This window comes from Eubalaena glacialis, chromosome 1 (assembly GCF_028564815.1).
Source record: "Eubalaena glacialis isolate mEubGla1 chromosome 1, mEubGla1.1.hap2.+ XY, whole genome shotgun sequence".
In the NCBI taxonomy this organism is placed as follows: Eukaryota; Metazoa; Chordata; class Mammalia; order Artiodactyla; family Balaenidae; genus Eubalaena; species Eubalaena glacialis.
In genome coordinates, this window is record NC_083716.1 from 169608368 (window position 1) to 169626365 (window position 17998).

The 17998-nt window shown below is 35.5% G+C and overlaps 1 protein-coding gene across 1 annotated transcript in view; it reads left to right on the forward strand.

Annotated features, from left to right (window-relative positions):
- The first annotated feature begins 606 nt into the window (after window positions 1–606).
- Window positions 607–17998, forward strand: part of PSMD14 (proteasome 26S subunit, non-ATPase 14) — a 90368-nt gene continuing 72976 nt past the window's right edge. The window contains exons 1-3 of the mRNA XM_061200661.1: window positions 607–693; window positions 7332–7466; window positions 9748–9799. Of these exons, the coding sequence (XP_061056644.1) occupies window positions 9752–9799 (48 nt within the window). The 5' untranslated portion in view covers window positions 607–693; window positions 7332–7466; window positions 9748–9751. The remainder of the gene's footprint in view (window positions 694–7331; window positions 7467–9747; window positions 9800–17998) is intronic.

The window sequence follows — 17998 nt, forward strand, 5'->3', positions numbered from 1 at the left end:
ATAGATGGTTTTACCATTAGGGAAATGTTTGTTTTCCTTGAAATTCAACCTTTGCAAATTGGTAAAGACAAGAAGGTAGGTAGACTGCACTATGGAAAAGAACATCCGACCGATTTCCGCTCTTTTCACACCTCTCCCTTTTCTCTCTTGCTTCTCAGATGACCAAGTTAATCTTAGTCCAAGTGAACCTTTTAGTTTTGAAGTAGGGCCGCGGTGAACACCAAAACGAAGAAAGGGGTTCCGGTCTTCGCATTCCTGCAGTTCCATCTCGGCGCCAGCCGGGCGCGCAGAACTGGGGAGGGAGAGGTGCGGGCAGAGAAGGGAGGATGTCGGAGGGGTGGGAGCGGCCCTAGCGCTAACTTCCGCCCCGCCCTCCAAGCCGGGACGCCTGAAGCAGGCGGCCCGCGTAGTCTGTCCCGGGCGCTCCTCCTGGGACGCCCGCTGGACTCCAGAGTCGTCTTCAATTGGCCGCCGGGGAAACGGAAGCCGAAGCGGAGCGGTGAACCCGGAAGTGCTTCGCGGCGGAGGCCTGGGCGACTCTTTTGAATGGAATCGGGCTGATTCATCGCCGGTTCGCGGAGCCAGAGCCCGGCCGAGTCGGAGCTGCTGCTGTCGCTCTCGCCGCCGCCGCTGCGTCACCGCTGCTGGAAGACAAGGGTCCAGACCGCGGCCTCCTGCTCCGCCCGCCTTCAGGTAAGACGGGGAACGCAGGCCCCAGAGGTCCGCGGAGGCAGCCGCGCTAGGCCGCTGCCAGCGCCGTGCTTTCCTGAGTCACGTTGCTCAGCCGAGTTTCCACTGGGGGCCCGGGCGGTGAGGGTGGAGTCCAGGTTCCTTCGTCCTCCACGCTGTCTACCCGGGTCTCTGACTAAGTTAGGTCTGGATGTGGTCTCCTTCCTCCCAGCGTTTCTGCTCCGCTGAATTCACCACATCTTGGGAGCCTCTCCTCTCTATTCAGAGAGGACCCTTGGTTTTGGCTTCTGTTTGTCTGTGTTCTGTTGAAACTTACCCCTGTGTTGAAAAACTTCCCGCCAGACAGGAAACAAGGGCGAGAGAATAAAATTAACTTTCCCGTTGAATGCATGTTTGCTTTATCACTTGTGCTAACCTTAGGCCTTGACCCCTTTTCTCATAGTTTTAGGTTTTCAACTGCCTTCAAAAACAAACAAAACCCCAGATGTGCACAGGTTTTTAACCTTGAAACTCTTTAAAACAAAGTATGGTTATTCCTGCTCTGCCTTTTAACTTTCAGTTTGTCCCACTTGAGTAGTTGCTGATGAATTGATTACATTTCCTGTTTTCAATAAAGTAGAAATCTGCTACTGTGTGTTACATCTTGGAACTTAATTTTCCTGGGGTCACTACTTTGTGTCGGGCAAAAGAAGAAAAATGTAAATTTCTCGAAGGAGTTTGAATATAAACCTAGTGACCTAAGGAAAAATTCTTGAAATTAAAATGGTATCCAAAAGTGGGGAAAGGCAAGGAAGAGGCTTTAAAAATTAGCAAGAAATGTACTTCTGTAGTGAAAATCATTTTTTTCATTGCTCACAAAAGTATTTAGTGCTGCTGACAATGTTTGTGAGTAAGCAAGAAGACAGCCACTGATAATGTTGAAATAAAAAAGAACTGAATACAGTTATAGTGGAGATGATTAATATAATTAATGGTGGCCTTCTAGTCTTGTCCTATAAAGCTAGCAACTGGCTCATTTAAAGTTTAAATTATGTTTCTTTTAAACATATAAATTTAAATGGGTTATTGTGCGTTTGAAGAGATTAAGATACCTGGTGGCTCAGAATTAACTACAAGATGTGTTTAGTGAAGTGGTATTTAGTGAGAAGCCTGAATATTGTCTAGAATTCGTCCCAGGACAGAATTGCGTCTGGCCAACAGAAGAAAGTTTTGAAGTCATGATCTTTCAATGAAGCCTCACCTGTTGAGTTTGGGAGATTTTTTTTTTCCCCAAGGGGCTTGATAAATATTATATTGCTGTTCTAATTGAAAAGCTTGATTTTTAACCTGTTTGACATGGGTTTATTCTATTTTTATACTTGTCTGTAACCCTTGTGTTTAATATCTAATTTCAGAACCCATGTTTGAAAATCAATAACAAGGAGCAATTGTGCTTCTATTTAATTGTTTTAAATTTTATAGCAATGTTTGTTTCATAAGTCATTGTCCCCCTGTGAAAGCCTTACCTGAATACTTGTGATTTAGTACTCATGAACTTGTCATATACCCAGTTTGTTGCACTCATTTGACACTCATATTCTGTTTTATGATATTTTAGTGTCCCCATCTGTAAAGTGAGAATTGGATTAAATAATCTTTCCTGGCTCTAAGATAATAACAATGACAACAGTTACTGAATACCTATGAATGTTTCAGGCACTGTATTAGGTGCTTTGCATTTTTTTCTTACAACAGACTTGCAAGGAAGATATTATTCTCATTTTATAGATGAAGTCTAGAGGCTAAAAGAAGGTAACTTGTTCACATCATATAGAGGGTAGGTGATGAAGCCAGGATTCAAATCTAGGTCTGATTGCCTCCAGAGCCTTTCCGGCTCAATACTACTATTCTTTCACTCTATGTTTTTTCTGTGGGTTTATATCGTGCCTCCCCAGGTAGATTGTAAATTCTTTCAGTGAAAGTCACTGAATTCCTTAGTGGCTCTGTTTGCGTATCACCTTATAAACAAGGTAGTATTTAATAAATATTTTGCTTCAATGCAGTAATTAGGAGATAGCACAAGAAGATATTCATGGTAATTCCATCCTCACTGTTCTAAATGGGGGGAAATCTTACTTTCAAAACCTTATTTGTATAATTAAGTTTAACGTTGACTCTTTCTATTTTTTCCACTGAAGAAAGCCCTTAAGAAAGTGAGAGAAAGAAGTTCCTAATTACTTTCCACAAATCAGACAGTAGAGGAATTAGAAATACAGTGAGATCACAAATATGGAGTAGTTAAAGGATTCAGCATCAATCTGAGAAGTAATAGTATATAACTGCAGCATGGGTTGAGGAGTAAAAAATGAAAAATGAACTAGGAAACAGTAGAAAAACCTGAACAGATAAGGGCTTCATGATTTTGTTAGCTCAGTTGTGAGATGAAGAAGTGGAAAATCATCAGGCTTTTGAAAGTACTGATAGTTATTTTGCACTTTTTTTTTTTACCAATTAGGATTCTAAACATTATGTGTGACATATTAGGCATAAACACTTTATTTATATTATCTCATAATGTTTTAGTTAATCATATCATGAATAAGCTGTTGAGTCCTCTGCTTTTTGATAGGTGTAAAAACTTGGTTTAGATCCATAGACCTTTTGCATTGCTTTTATTTGTAAGCACTGGAAGTATTCTTTTATGTTCTAGTGTAACACTTTTAATTTTATGAACCCTTTTGCGAAGTTCTGCAAAATGCAAGTCCCTCTTCTCCAGTGTGATTCATTTAGTACTGTGAAACATGCCGTGTTTTGAAATTCACTAAATGGCAAACTCTATGGGAAGAAGAACCCATGCTGGATGAACTGTAGCTATGTTCAGGATGGTGGTGCTGATGACAGCAGCTGGCATTCATTGTTTACTTGCTATGTGCCAAGCATTGGTTAAATGTTGTTTATGTTCATTATCTTATTTAATTATCTAAACGTCTCTATGAGGTGGATACTATCATTTTCCCTATTTTGCAGATGAGGAAACTGAGCCTGAGAGAGGAAACTGACCCAAGGATACAGAGCTAAAACGTGTTAGAGCCGGTATTTGAACCCTGGCACTTAGATTGCAGACTCATAGCTCTTAACCTCATATACGAAGAAAAACAGTCATCACCATTTACCATCTGGGTCCAGTAGACCTTTTAAAATTTCTTACACCTTTAAGTCATTTGAAGGTGTATGTACCTGAAATGGACAACATTGTTGGAATGTAATTAACTGCTCATCATCCATCATGCATGAACCTGGAACATATCCATCTTATAAAGATCAGTTCCACATTTTAAATATGTCTCTACTCTAATAGGCCCCAGCTTATCTTTTCTTTTGGTTCTACTTGCACTCGCAATACTTTGTATGTGTGTATGTGTGTTAAAATATGCATATCATAAAATTTACCATTTTAACCATTTTTAGGCATACAGTTCAGTGGCATTAAGTACATTCACATTGTTGTACAGTCATCACCACCATCCATCTCCAGACCTTTTTCATCTTCCCTGATGCAATACTTTTTAAAACAAACTTATAATTTTGTTGAAGTGGAGATGTCCATCATATTTGCTTATGAAACATTTTTATTTTTAGATTTATAAACACCAATTAGAGTTAATCCAATGATTTTTTTAAAATTTCTACATTCTTTCCTTTTACTCACCTTTGTGTACACTTCAGCATTTGTCCACTTATCAACTATATCAACATCATAAAAGATAACAGAATATGTCATCTCTTTAGCAAAACAGGTTCTTGTTGTAAAATAGTGTATAATGAAGTCCTTGTTGAATACTAACTGGATGAGAATGTCATATTTCCTTTCTGGTCTTAGAAATATATTGTTCAACTCATTGCTCCTTTAAAAAGTAATTTTTCGAGGTAAAATTCACATAACACAAAATTAACCATTTTAAAGTGAACAGTTCAATATCATTTAGTACATTCATAATGTTGTGCAACTACCCCCTTTATGTAGTTCCAAAACATTTTCCATTCTTCTAAAGTAAAATCCCTTATCCATTAAGCAGTTTCTCCATTTTATTCCCTCCCTCAGCCCCTGGCAATCACCAACCTGCATTTTGTCTCTATGGATTTATATATTTTGGATATTTCATGTAAACGGAATCATTCAATATGTGACCTTTTGTGCATGGCTTCTTTCACGTAGCATAATGTTTTGACGTTCATCCATGTTGTAACAATTACCAGTATTTCATTCCTTTTTATAGTTGAATAATATTCCATATGTTCCATTGTATGTATATATACAATTTGTTTATCCTTACCCCCTTTGATGGACATTTGGGCTGTTCCACCTTTTGGCTGTTGTGAATAGTGATGCTATAAATATGCATGTACACGTTCTTGTTTTGAATACCTGTTTCAGTTCTTTTGGATGTATACCTAGGAGTAGAATTTCTGGGTCATGTGGTAATTCTGTGTTGAGCTTTTTGAAGAGCTCTCAAACTGTTTCCAACAGTCATTAATTTTTTTTTAAAAAATTAATTAATCAATTTATTTATTTATTTATTTTTGGCTGTGTTGGGTCTTCGTTTCTCTGCGAGGGCTTTCTCTAGTTGCGGCGAGCGGGGGCCACTCTTCATCGCGGTGCGCGGGCCTCTCACTATCGCGGCCTCTCTTGTTGCGGAGCACAGGCTCCAGACGCGCAGGCTCAGTCCGCAGCATGTGGGATCTTCCCAGACCAGGGCTCGAACCCGTGTCCCCTGCATTGGCAGGCGGATTCTCAACCACTGCGCCACCAGGGAAGCCCCAGTCATTAATTTTTAAGTTCGAGAAAATTGATATAGGATATTGTCAGTGGTCTGAGATTTTGTTTATATTAGTGGTTCTGAACTGGGATGATTTTTCCCTTCTAGGGGACATTTGGCAATGTCTGGAGACATTTTTTTAAAATTGAAGTATAGTTGATTTACAACATTGTGTTAGTTTCAGGTGTACAGCAAAGTGATTCAGTTATATAAATATATTTTTTTCAGATTATTTTCCATTATAGGTTATTACAAGAGATTGAATATTGTTCCCTGTGTTATACAGCAAATCCTTATTGCTTATCTATTTTATGTATAGTAGTTTATACTGTTAATCCCATACTCCTAATTTATCCCTCCCCCACCCTTTCCCCTTTGGTAACCATGTCTGTTTTCTATGTGAGTCTGTTTCTGTTTTGTACATAGATTTATTTGTATTATTTTTTAGATTCCACATATAAGTGATATTATATAATTTTTATCTTTCTCTGTCTGACTTACTTCATTTAGTATGATAATCTCTGGGTCCATCTATGTTGCTGCAAATGGCAATGTTTCATTCTTTTTTATAGCTGAGTAATATTCCATTGTGTATATGTACCACATGGTCTTGAACCAGTCATCTGTTGATGGACACTTGGGTTGCTTCCATGTCTTGGGTATTGTAAATAGTGCTGCTATGAACATTGTGGTACATGTATCTTTTCTAATTAAGCGTTTTCATCTTTTCCGGATACATGCCCAGGAGCGGGATTGCTGGATCATATGGTAGCTTTATTTTTAGTTTTTTAAGAAACCTCCATATTGTTTTCCATAACAGCTGTACCAGTTTACATTCCCACCAACAGGGTAGGAGGGTTCCCTCTTTGGAGACAGTTTTGATTATCACGGCTGGTGGCATCCAGTGCGTAGAGGCCAGGGATGCTGCTAAACATCCTATAATGCCCAAGACAGCCCCCTACAATAAAAAATTATTTGGTTCTGAATGTCAGTAGTGCCAAAGAAACCTTGGCTTATGTCAGTTTTGTTATCATTAGAGTGCTGTTACTTGTTTCTTTACATTCACCTTGTGATTCTCTAATAATTGCGAAACTTTTTTTCTCTGTCAGTTTTCTCTTTGCCATTATGGGAGGAAAATGAAGAATTCTGAATTCTCAACTGTGTTCAATGAAAGCTAAAAAAAAAGACTACAAAGATGATGTCTCCAGTCTTTTATATCTTTTTGAAAGATGAAGCAGTGCTTTGGGCAGCACAATAAAAACTGAAGGATGATGCAATGGCTATAATTTATTTCACTATTGCATCATTTGGGATGATTGTTACCATTCTTCCATTTTCTTATTATTTTAGTCTTTTTTGGCATAGTTGGGAATAACTGATTAAGACATGACGAAGTAATTCCTAGGATAATGAAATAACACACCTTAAAGATATAGGAAAATTAACCACTAAGATTCCACAATATGTTATAGATTTCTAATAATGTGCAATGAACCTATATGGTAATTGCTCAATAGAATGAATTTTGTTCTATTTAAAAAATGAATAAATCTTCTTTGTTCTTTAAAACACCTCTAGAAAGACTGAAAGTCATGAAATGTCAATCTTTACATATAATTAGAACAGAAAAGAAACTTTAGAAACAAAATTGGATACAGGGGTGATCACTATGCTCTATAGCTCCCTTGGATGTTATTTCATTCTGTACTCTCAGGAAATGGTAATTAAAAATCAATTTTGATTTCTATTTTGTTTTTAGGAATTTTGCTTCTTTTAAAGCTCTTGGTGTATTTCCCTCCTTAGTTCTCAAAATAATTATATCTTATTTTATTTACTTTTTTTTAGGAGAGAAAAAAAATAAAAATAAAAACTTGGGAAAAACTATACCTGCCAGTATTAGCAAGAGCTTGAGTTAAGAAGAAGTTTGTCAAACTCAACAGATTGAAGCTTAACACCACAAGAGTTGTAGTTACTGACCAGGTGAGCATTAAGAATATATTTTACTTTTATCTATCCTTACAGGATATGTCATAAAGATGTTATGAAAATGTATCAGTTTTAGCACACATCAAAAGCCCAGATTGAGGGGCTCATGAAAGTCATTTAGATAACTAGCATTTTTGTCCTTGTCTGCTTTCTAGAAACTTTTTTTAAAGTAGTATGATTTAGAACATTTATCGATGTATTTCATTCAAAATGTTAGTATTTTTATTGAACTTATTATCTTAAAATATTTAGTTTGTTAAATCTTTTCCTGTTTGCTGAGAGATCTAATTTTGTTAAAAACACACATTTGACCTGCCAGATTTTCTTTCCCTCTGCTCCTCACATTGCTCATGTATATTCACAGCATCTGGAGTGTGTGTAAAGTCATCAGAAACAACACAGGGGGAATAGATAAACTGAACACAGCTGGGAATTGACTTTGGCCTGGAATATATAGAATGTCTAAAGTTTTTTTTTCCCATTTGTTCTTTACGTTTGTAAGCTTGAACTAGGCCAAAAGAATTTTTTTGAAGGGGGTAATATATTGTAGAGGAATAAACGTATTTTATATTTTAAAATACACAGGGTCTTGTTTTGTTTTCAGTCTACAGCCTTTAAAAAGTGGCATGTATCGAATGCCATATTTGAGTTGAGGAATTTTAATAAGAATTCGATGGAGATTTTATTTGTAAATGTTGCTATTAGGAGGGTGAGTTAAGGTTATAAAGTGGAAATTTTGTTTGGACTATCCAGTTTTCTTATGTGCCTTTTCATTTTTTAAAATGAGTTTATCTGTTGTCAGTCTCACAAACTTGTGGAGTGAAACAAGCCAGACAACATATATTATTTTGTTTACATAAAATTCAAAAGCAACAGAAGTGATCTGTGCTGTTGGAAGTTGGAATTCTACCTTTGCAGGGTGGTAGAGACTAGGAAGGGGATACGAGAGGTTCTTAGGTGCGGACAAGGTTCTCTTTCTTCATCTTGATGGTGGTTATGGTGGTGTGTTCACTTTGTACAGGTTCCATGGCTGTATCATTTGTGCACTTTTCTAAATATGGACTTGAATGAAGTTTGCTCTACCAACAGTGTTAAATATTCACAGGATTAAATTGTTTGCAGGATTCAACAAATATAATTAGGCAGTAATGTAATGATCATAAGTACATTATTGAAAAGTTTGTATAGCTGTTCTAACTAGTAAAACAACATGGACAAATGACTAAAGTAATCTCTTAGCATTTAATTTAGAATATAATTTGTGGTAATACCATTTTCTAAAGCATACACCTAGGAAGAAGAGGAATTTTAAGGCATAGTAGCAATTTTTAAGTAGAAAAAAATGATTCATTGTCATGTTTAAAGTATTTAGTTGTACTAATATTAATTTTTATAATCTGATTACTCCTTTTTGTGTATTTGTGGCCATACTAGTACCCTTGTTGTTTTTTCCTTTGAATTCTTCTGTGAATTTTTCAAGCTTATAAGAATATCTTCTGTAGTTATTCCAGACATAAAAAACAAATCAGATTGATATTTCAAAGTTAATTCTCTTGGTACTGATTAACTCTAAAATTGTAATTGAGAACAGCAGCCAAATTTCCTTAGTGAAAAAGGTGTATATCTTTACAGTATCTGAGATAATGCAAACTATCTGTGTGGATTCTAGAACACTATCTTAATGCATTTAATGCAATATTACTTTATATTTCTTTTAGTATAATGAGTTCGTTTTTAAAAAGCCTTTGATGCTAATTCAGAGATCCATAATCTGCTTACAATGTCTTTCACATGTAGTTTTGATGATAACTGACAAGCTGTAAGTTAATTAGCACAGAACTTACTAATGAGGATGTTAAAATTTAATTTAAAAGTGAGGATTTTTATTTGTACACTCTGGACAAATCGAAGGAAATTCAATCATACATATGATAAGCATTTCAGGCACTTTTTCCTCATTCAGGTACTTTACTAGGTAACAATAAGAAAATATAATTAACTTAATGATAGCAAAGTTTTGAAAGTATGCTAAGATTGCTTGTCTTTAAAACTGGGGATAACCCAAAACCAAAGCAGTAAAATAAGGTCTGTTAATTAGCATGGAAGACAGCTTCTTGAATTAATATGTGGTGTTAATTAACAGGAAGTCTGATGTTGTGTTGTAATTACCACCAATATTTTTGACATACTGAGTGACTGAAGGTGAATTATGTAGATAGCAATTGAGTAAACACTTTTGTGCTTAGGAACGTTTTTCTTTGTTTCTGTTTTCTAGAAATATGGACAGACTTCTTAGACTTGGAGGAGGTATGCCTGGACTGGGCCAGGTTAGTATATAGACTCTAAGTGTTTCTTTGTGTGTAAACTATAAGCCTTTCACTAGTTATCCAAAGAGAAAGAAATCAGTCCCAAGAAAATCGCCTCACAGATAACCTTATGGTAAGAAGCTTCCCTTACTGCTGGTTACTGTATTCCAACACTAAATAACTTGTGGAGAAAATGTTCTATTTTCTTAATTTAATTTTCTCCTAGGAATAAGAATTTTATCTATTTGCTTTGATTTAAACTTTTGGGATATGCGAGATTATCAAACTTGCCTTTTGGTTAAAAAAAAAAAAGACTCAAAGTATCTTATTTCTGGGTTTACAATGTAGACTTTAAAAGTAACACATGAAAAAGTAAACATGGCATACTCTTGGCAAGATCCAGAAAACCCATAGAATGTTTGTATGTACAATCTTAACACTGATAAATTCCTTCTAGTAATTATGATACATGGATGAATTAATAAGTAATACCTCTCTTTTCTTTAAATTTGGTATATATGGTTTCTTTTACATTCTTATTAAAATTAAGTGAATTTTCAGTTGTTTTAATATTATCATCTGTCTTGTTCCATACTGTTGGGGCAGATGGCCTCCAGATAGATTTCTATCTCAGGATATTCTCTCTGCTTTCAGCTAAAGAAGAAATTTCTGCCTCTTTTGAATTCTACACTGATTATCTTTCCAGTCCTCCATTCACAAAAGAGATGACTATGTTAGACTTTTATGTAATTTATTTTATGTCCAAATTTTGGGACTATTTTTATAACCCACCTTAAGAACACTTTTAGTTGTCAGCTTTTTCCTATTTCCATATCACTGTCAATGACTTGTCTTCCTTTATTCAAAGTAGTCTAATATTTTGACTATTAAGAAATAGTTTTGTTTGAGATTTCATGAAATTTTCAATGTTTTGTAGGTACTTTTAAAAGGGTCTATCATGGTTTATGACTAATAAGCCTTTTCCTTTTAGAAAGTTGAAATCATCTTGTGATCCTATGTTGCATCCTTGCACAGACTTCAGTTATTTTTCGTTTACTTTTGTTAGTTTTTTTTTTTTTAAACAGTGAGGTTCATTTATTTATTTATTTATTGGCTGCGTTGGGTCTTCGTTGCTGCACGCGGGCTTTCCCTAGTTGTGGTGAGCGAGGGCTACTCTTCATTGCGGCACGCGGGCTTCTCATTGCGGTGGCTTCTCTTGTTGCAGAACACGGGCTCTAGGTGTGCGGGCTTCAGTAGTTGTGCCGCGTGGGCTCAGTAGTTGTGGTGCACGGGCTCTAGGGCGCGGGCTCAGTAGTTTGGCTCGCAGGCTTAGTTGCTCCGCGGCATGTGGGATCTTCCCTGACCAGGGCTCGAACCCGTGTCCCCTGCATTGGCAGGCGGATTCTTAACCACTGTGCCACCAGGGAAGCTTGTTAGTTTTGAATATTTCTCATGTTCCTTTACTGTAAGCGTGTTTCTTCATGATTCTTCATTTTTGTAAGATCTGTGTAATACATTCTCTTAAGAGGCCTAAGCCTCTCTGAACTTGACCCTTCTAAAACTGCTTCCATACATTTGCAAACATTCTAGGTAGCTTCTAGAATTTCCCTAATTCATTCTGAAATTAGCAATAACAATGTGTAGGCATATAAAAGTGTCAGAAGTGAACTGAGGTGGTATGTAGATACTGCACATTTACCTGCAAATTACAGGTAAAGATGTTGCCTTAGTAGAATTCTTAAGGGAAGTTGCATCAAATTTAAATACCAAAGTAACTTTTTCCTTAAGTAGTAGATGCAATAAATTATATATCCATGCCAGAAATCCATGCTGGGAAATTGTTGGACATGAAATAATGGGTTGACTGGCCACCGATTGAGTTACATCATATCTCAATGACCACTGCAAACCTTTGCATTGAGTGGTAAACTAAGTGTTGGTTCAATAACCTGTCCTTGGTTTCGGATAATTTAATCAGCACGTGTCCCCCCCTCAGTTTGTATTCTTATTTGAACTTAAAAATGTGTTGCCTGAGAATCTGATATTTCATGTGTTTCATCTTCCTGATTAGATGACAGACTCTCAAGAGAATGATTTATGGGGTTCTTATTTCTGTGTTACCTCCTTTATCAAATACTGGGTGTTCAATGATTACATTTTTTCTTAAAATTTTATTTTACTCTTGTTCTAAACTAATTTGACAAATGGATACGATGTTACTTCTAAAACATGAAATGTTAAGTGTATTATTTTTTAATAAACAGGAAAAAAGTTAAGTGTATTGTTTATTTTTTAATGTTTTAAAATTTTTGGCCGCGTCGCATGGCATGCAGGATCTTAGTTCCCCAACCGGGGATCGAACCTGCACCCCTGTGGTGGAAGTGGGGAGTCTTAACCACTGGACCACCAGGGAAGTCCTGAGTGTATTGTTTATTTTTAATAAAAAGTCAAAGATCTTTGGATTGATAATAGCTACTCTTTCCATTAGATAATGCGTAGCAGCCAATAAAAGTAGAAAGGAGATAGAAGTTGTTTTATCCCTCCAAAAATCAATGGGAAATGTTACTATCTTACCATATAATATAAAAGTGAGAATTTCCTCATAAATAGGGGCAGGTTACTTGCTGTTAACTTTGCAGATGGCTCTTTTAAGACATGGGAATAGTAGCAGAACAGGGTTTTCCATCCATTCTACTGACTCAACTTTCTTTGACTAGAAATGACCTTTCTCTTTTCCATGGCTAATGCTTTGACTTATTCTCTGATCCCATCCTCTCTTGAAACCTTGCTCATCTCCACTGACCCCCTTCCTCTGCCTACAAAGATGTTTAAGTGTCCTGTATCCCAAAAACAACAGAACTTCACTGCATTCTGCCATTAAACCTTTTCTTCCATTTATTTCAAGAATTCCTGAAATAATAGCTTATACTCACATATTCTACCTCCTTACCTCCATTGACTCTCATGAGATTATATTCTGGCCTCCTCCTTCATTACTGTACTGGAATTGTTCAAATTGCCAAGTCTATTGGCCTACTTTTAGTTCTTTTTTCACTAGACTTTAATATATCACACTGTTCACAATGTCTTTCTTAAGACTTTTTCTTCCATTAGCTTTATCATGGTACTTTTTCCTAGTTCTTCATTATGGTATGCATACCTATAAAACAACTTAAAGTTTTTCTTAAATATTACATTTTTAAATGTTAATACGTGAACAGTAGCAGGCTAAAATCATTAAATCTGTCCACAATCCCCTACTTCAATATAACTTATCAGTAGTGAAGCAGAAACAGATGTTTTATTAGAACTATTAAAATTTGTACACAAATAGCTTTTATTTCAAATGTGTGTTTTTATTTACTTTGCTGAAGTGCTTATGAACTTGAAATTACTGAAAGATGTGAGATGATTGTATTAAAAGTATTTACTGCTGTAATTTGACTGCTCGGTTTTCTTCATAACTATCCCAACTTAGGTCTTGGCAACTAAACTATTTCCAAAAGCAGTCAAGACTAAACCCAACAGATGGGCCTAGCCAAAGCATAGCCTGCAGTATCTAAAAGTTTTCTTTTTTAATAGTTTAATGATAGTTATTTTATTTATTTATATTTTGGCCATGCCACGTGACTTGCGGGATCTTAGTTCCCCAACCAGGGTTCGAACCCGTGTTCCCTGAAGTGGAAGCTTGGAGTCCTGACCAATGGACCGCTAGGGAATTCCATCTAAAAGTTTTTGTTTAAGTCTCTTGGTCCATTTTAGCTTTAGAAAGAGTCAAGATAAGCTTAAAAGTAAATGAAACTTAAGTAAAATGTCAATGACATTTATTATCTCGTCTTGTATTTACATTCTTTACGCCAGTATTTTGAGTTTTTATGTGTTAGGTGTTATGCTATAGGGAACACCAAGGTAAACAAGAACATTGTTACTTAATCTAGGGACCTAACATTATAGTAGACACACAGCAGTTATGTTTCAAGTGCCTGGCACATATTAACTACTTTGAATTAGCCAATACTAGTGCTTATTGTAAATAATGTGATTTGTAGAGGATGTGGTACTTAATTTTTTTCCCAAAAAAGGAAAGTGAGACTGAATTGAGGAAATGATGCTTGAGCTAAATTTTGGAATATAGCCAACACATATTGAGAAAGGCCTGGAGAATAGGTGATGTGAGGGGAAATAATGGGAAAAGAAGATGGTAAGGGAGTTTGGAGTAGATTATAAAAGGTACTGAATGCCATTTTTAGTGATTTTTACTTTTTCCCCAGTAAGTGTTGTACTTTAATGAAGATTTTTTTTAAGCAGAGCTGTGGGATAACTGAATCTGTGTTTTTGAAAAGTAATTCTAGTGGTAGTTTGAAGAATAGGTAGGAGGAAAGAGTTTGAAGGTAAAGTCATCAGTTATATGAAATATTTTTGTCTTTTAACCTTCTAGGTACATAGTAGGGTTATACTTTTCCATCATTTTTGAACTTAGCCTGCTCATGATTTTGCTTTGGCCAATGGAGTGTGAGTTGGAAATTAACAGGTCACTTTTAGGTGGAAGCTTTAAGAATCAGTGTGTGATTTGCCTGCCCTGGTAATCAAGGAAGCATGGAAATGGAATCTCCCTTAACTGAGAGAGAGTGACATACAACCTGCAAGTCAGAAATCCTATGATTTTTGTGTGAAATTCCCTAATTTTTTTAGTCTCTGGTTTTTAAGAAACATGATATAGGCCAAACTAAGCACAAACCAAAAACATATGTGTTGCCTATAAGTTATCAGATTGTACCTTTCCAACACAGACCTCAGTAAATTTCAGATGCAAAAATAAGGGAAAATACTGTATGTGAGTGGTCAGAGAAGGCTTTCTGAAAGTGGTGAGATGTAAGCTACATTTTGAAGGATTATTTCAGGTTGCTAGACTTAAAAAAATAACTTCATGAATTGGATATGATCTATTTTATTTGTTAGAACTCCCAAATCCACACAGTATACCGATTTTATATTTATAACCAATAACTATTTTTTTGGTTTCTGTTATGAGTCTTGGAATAGAAATGTTCTTTCAGTTATCTGTCTTTCAGATTTTGGTCTAACATTTTATAGAAAGAATTAATTTAACATAGTAATGGGGGAAAATGCCTGGAATAAATGAAGAAATAATAAACTTTCATGAGTGATGAGTCTCAGTATCACATGCCAGTTATCTCCAGTTAATCATAAATTCAATGCAGTTCCAATAAAAATATCAACCAGAATTTTCATGGAATTAGGAAACTGATTCTAAAATTCATATGGGAGAAAATAAATCCAAGAATAGCAAATAAATTCTTAGAAAGGAAAAAGAAACTGCTCTACCAAATATCAAAATATATTTTAATGCTGTGTGACTCAAGTAGTGTTATATTGGTATAGAAATAGTCAGGTAGATCAGCATAATCAGATAGAAAGTCCAGAAATAGACTCATGCATATATGGGAGCTTGATTTATAATAGAGATGGTATTAAAAATTAGTGGGGAAGGAGAGGCCTGTTCATTAAATGATGCTGAAGCAAGTGGCTTTCTATATGGGGGGAAAACTAATATTAGATTCTTACATTATTCTGTACACAAAAATGTATATCAGATGTATTGAAGACCTACCTGTGAAGACTAAACTTTATAATTTTGGAAGACACACCTATTAGGATGGCCATTATCCAAAAATATGTAGCAAATAAACAACTGTTGGTGAGAGCGTAGAGAAATCCTTGTGCATTGCTGGTAGGAATGTAAAATTGTGTGATCTCTGTGGAAAATGGTATGGTGGTTCCTCAAAAAATTAAACAGAATTGCCATATGTTCCAGCAATTCATGTCTGGGTATATACCCCAAAGAATTGAAAGTAGGGAGTCAGATATTTGTACAGCCATTTCATAGCAGCATTATTTGCAATAGCCAAAAAGTGGAAGCAACTTGTATTTATTGATGGTTGAGTGGATAAACAAAATGTGGTGTATTAAAACTGTGGAATATTATTCAGCCTTAAAAAGGAAGGAAGTTCTGACGCATGCTATGACATTGATGAACCTTGAAAACATTATGCTGAGTGAAATTAGCCAGTCAGAAAAGGACAAATATTCTATGATTCCACTTAAATGAGTTACTAGAGTAGTCTGATTCATAGAGACAAAAAGTAGAATGGTGGTTGCCAGGAGTTGGGGGTTGTAGTGGAATGGGGAGTTGGTGTTTAATGGTACAGAGTTTCACTTTGGGAAGATGAAAGTTCTGTAGATAGATAGTGCTGATGATTGCACAACAATGTGAATGTACTTAATGCCACAGAATTGTACACTTAAAAATGGTTAAAATGGTAAATTTTATGTTATGTATATTTTACCACAATAAGAAATTCAATTACCATATCTCTGTAATGAGAGTAATAATATCTACTTCAGATGATTCTTATAAGGATTAAATAAACTAACCCGTGACCATGTCAGACACACAGTACATAGCCCCAAAAAATATTTTTTGGAAGAAAATTTCGTCCTTTATGACCTCAAAATAGGAAAGCAGAACTCAAAAGAGAAGATTAGTAATTTGACTACCTCAGTACATCACTAACTCTTGCCCTAACAAAGACAATAGAAACAAACTTAAAAGACAAGTATTAGAGCAAGAGGAGATGTTTGCGACACGTTCATCCACAACACATTTACTGGATCCATAAATCAGTAACACAAAAAGGACCTATAGGAAAAAAGATCATGAAATGATAATCTGTAGAACAAGATTTGCCAACAAACATGAAAAGATACTCAACCTCACCGTATATCAGGGAAATGAAAAGTAAAACAAGTATTAGACTGGTTTTTTAAACAAAAGTTTGTTGTTTTAAGTGTTAATGAAGACTTGGGGAAGCAAGAATTCTCATGGAAGCCTTTTTCCTTAGGGTTGGTGTGGGTGTGGCAGTTTGGATTATTGAAAAATTGCAAAGTACTTAAGTGTCTATCTGTGTCAAAATGCATTATGATGGAATATTATGCAGCAGTTAAAATGAACTAGATTCTATATCTCAATATGCATGATAGACCTTACAAACATATTAAGAGAAAATTTCAGGTTGTAGATATATACATACAATATGAAAGCATTAATGCTAATTTTAAAAGCATAGAATAACTTTTTTTTAAGGGCATGTAACTTTAGTAAAAGTATTACAAGTTCTATAGCAGCACTGTCCAATAGAACTTTATGCTGTGAAGGAAATGTTCTATATCTGTGCTAATACAATAGCTATCAGCCACATGTGACTATTAAGCCTTTGAAATGTGACTAGAACAAGTGAAGAACTGAATTTTAAATTTTATTTAATTTTAATTTTAATTAACTTAAATTTTGTAGCCACATGTAGCTGTTGAGTCCATGATAATGTGCCTAGTGTGACTGAAGAACTGAATTTTAAATTTTACTTAAATTTAAATAGTCACATGTAGATAGTGGCTACCATATTGTATAACACATGCCTGGATAACTCATACCAAATTCATGAGAAGGGAGGGAGACAAAAGGAATTTCCACTTCATAAATAATGTTCTCTCTTTTTAATGAACAACCACAAAAATTAAAGCAAAAGAACAAGTCAGTGAATAACATTAAATAACATTTTCCTTTAGTAAAACTTTTTTTTAAAAAGCTGCCAAGTAAAACATAATCAGAAATTCATTTTATTTTTCAGTACTTTTTTTCATGCCTTACTTAGACATTCCATATTCTCCCTGGAGTTGAAGAGGGTAACACTATAGCAGTTGCCAGAGACTAGATCATGCAGGGCCTTGTAGAAAATTCTCTTCCAAGTGAGTTGGGAGGTTGTTAGAGATTTTTGAGCAAAGGAGTTATGCTCATCATACTTCCATTTTTAAAGAACCTGGATACTCTGGAGATGAGACTTAAGGCAAGAATGGAAGCGGAGACATGAAGCTACTACGGTACTGTTTTAAAATAAATTACAGATTATGATTTATTTTTATTGTGTATTTATCTACTGGAGAGATTCTGGTGTGGCTTCAGCCACATTTGAAATAAAACCTTTATTTACTGCTGGTGCAGTAGCATGAAAATGAGCAGGTGTTTACAAAAGGCTTTTTATGAGTTCTCTTTATGTTCCTGAGCTCTGTAACCTGTCTGTATTGGCAGTTTTTACATACTGATGGGTGCTTCTGGTTACCTTTTTCCCCCCTTTGATTCTT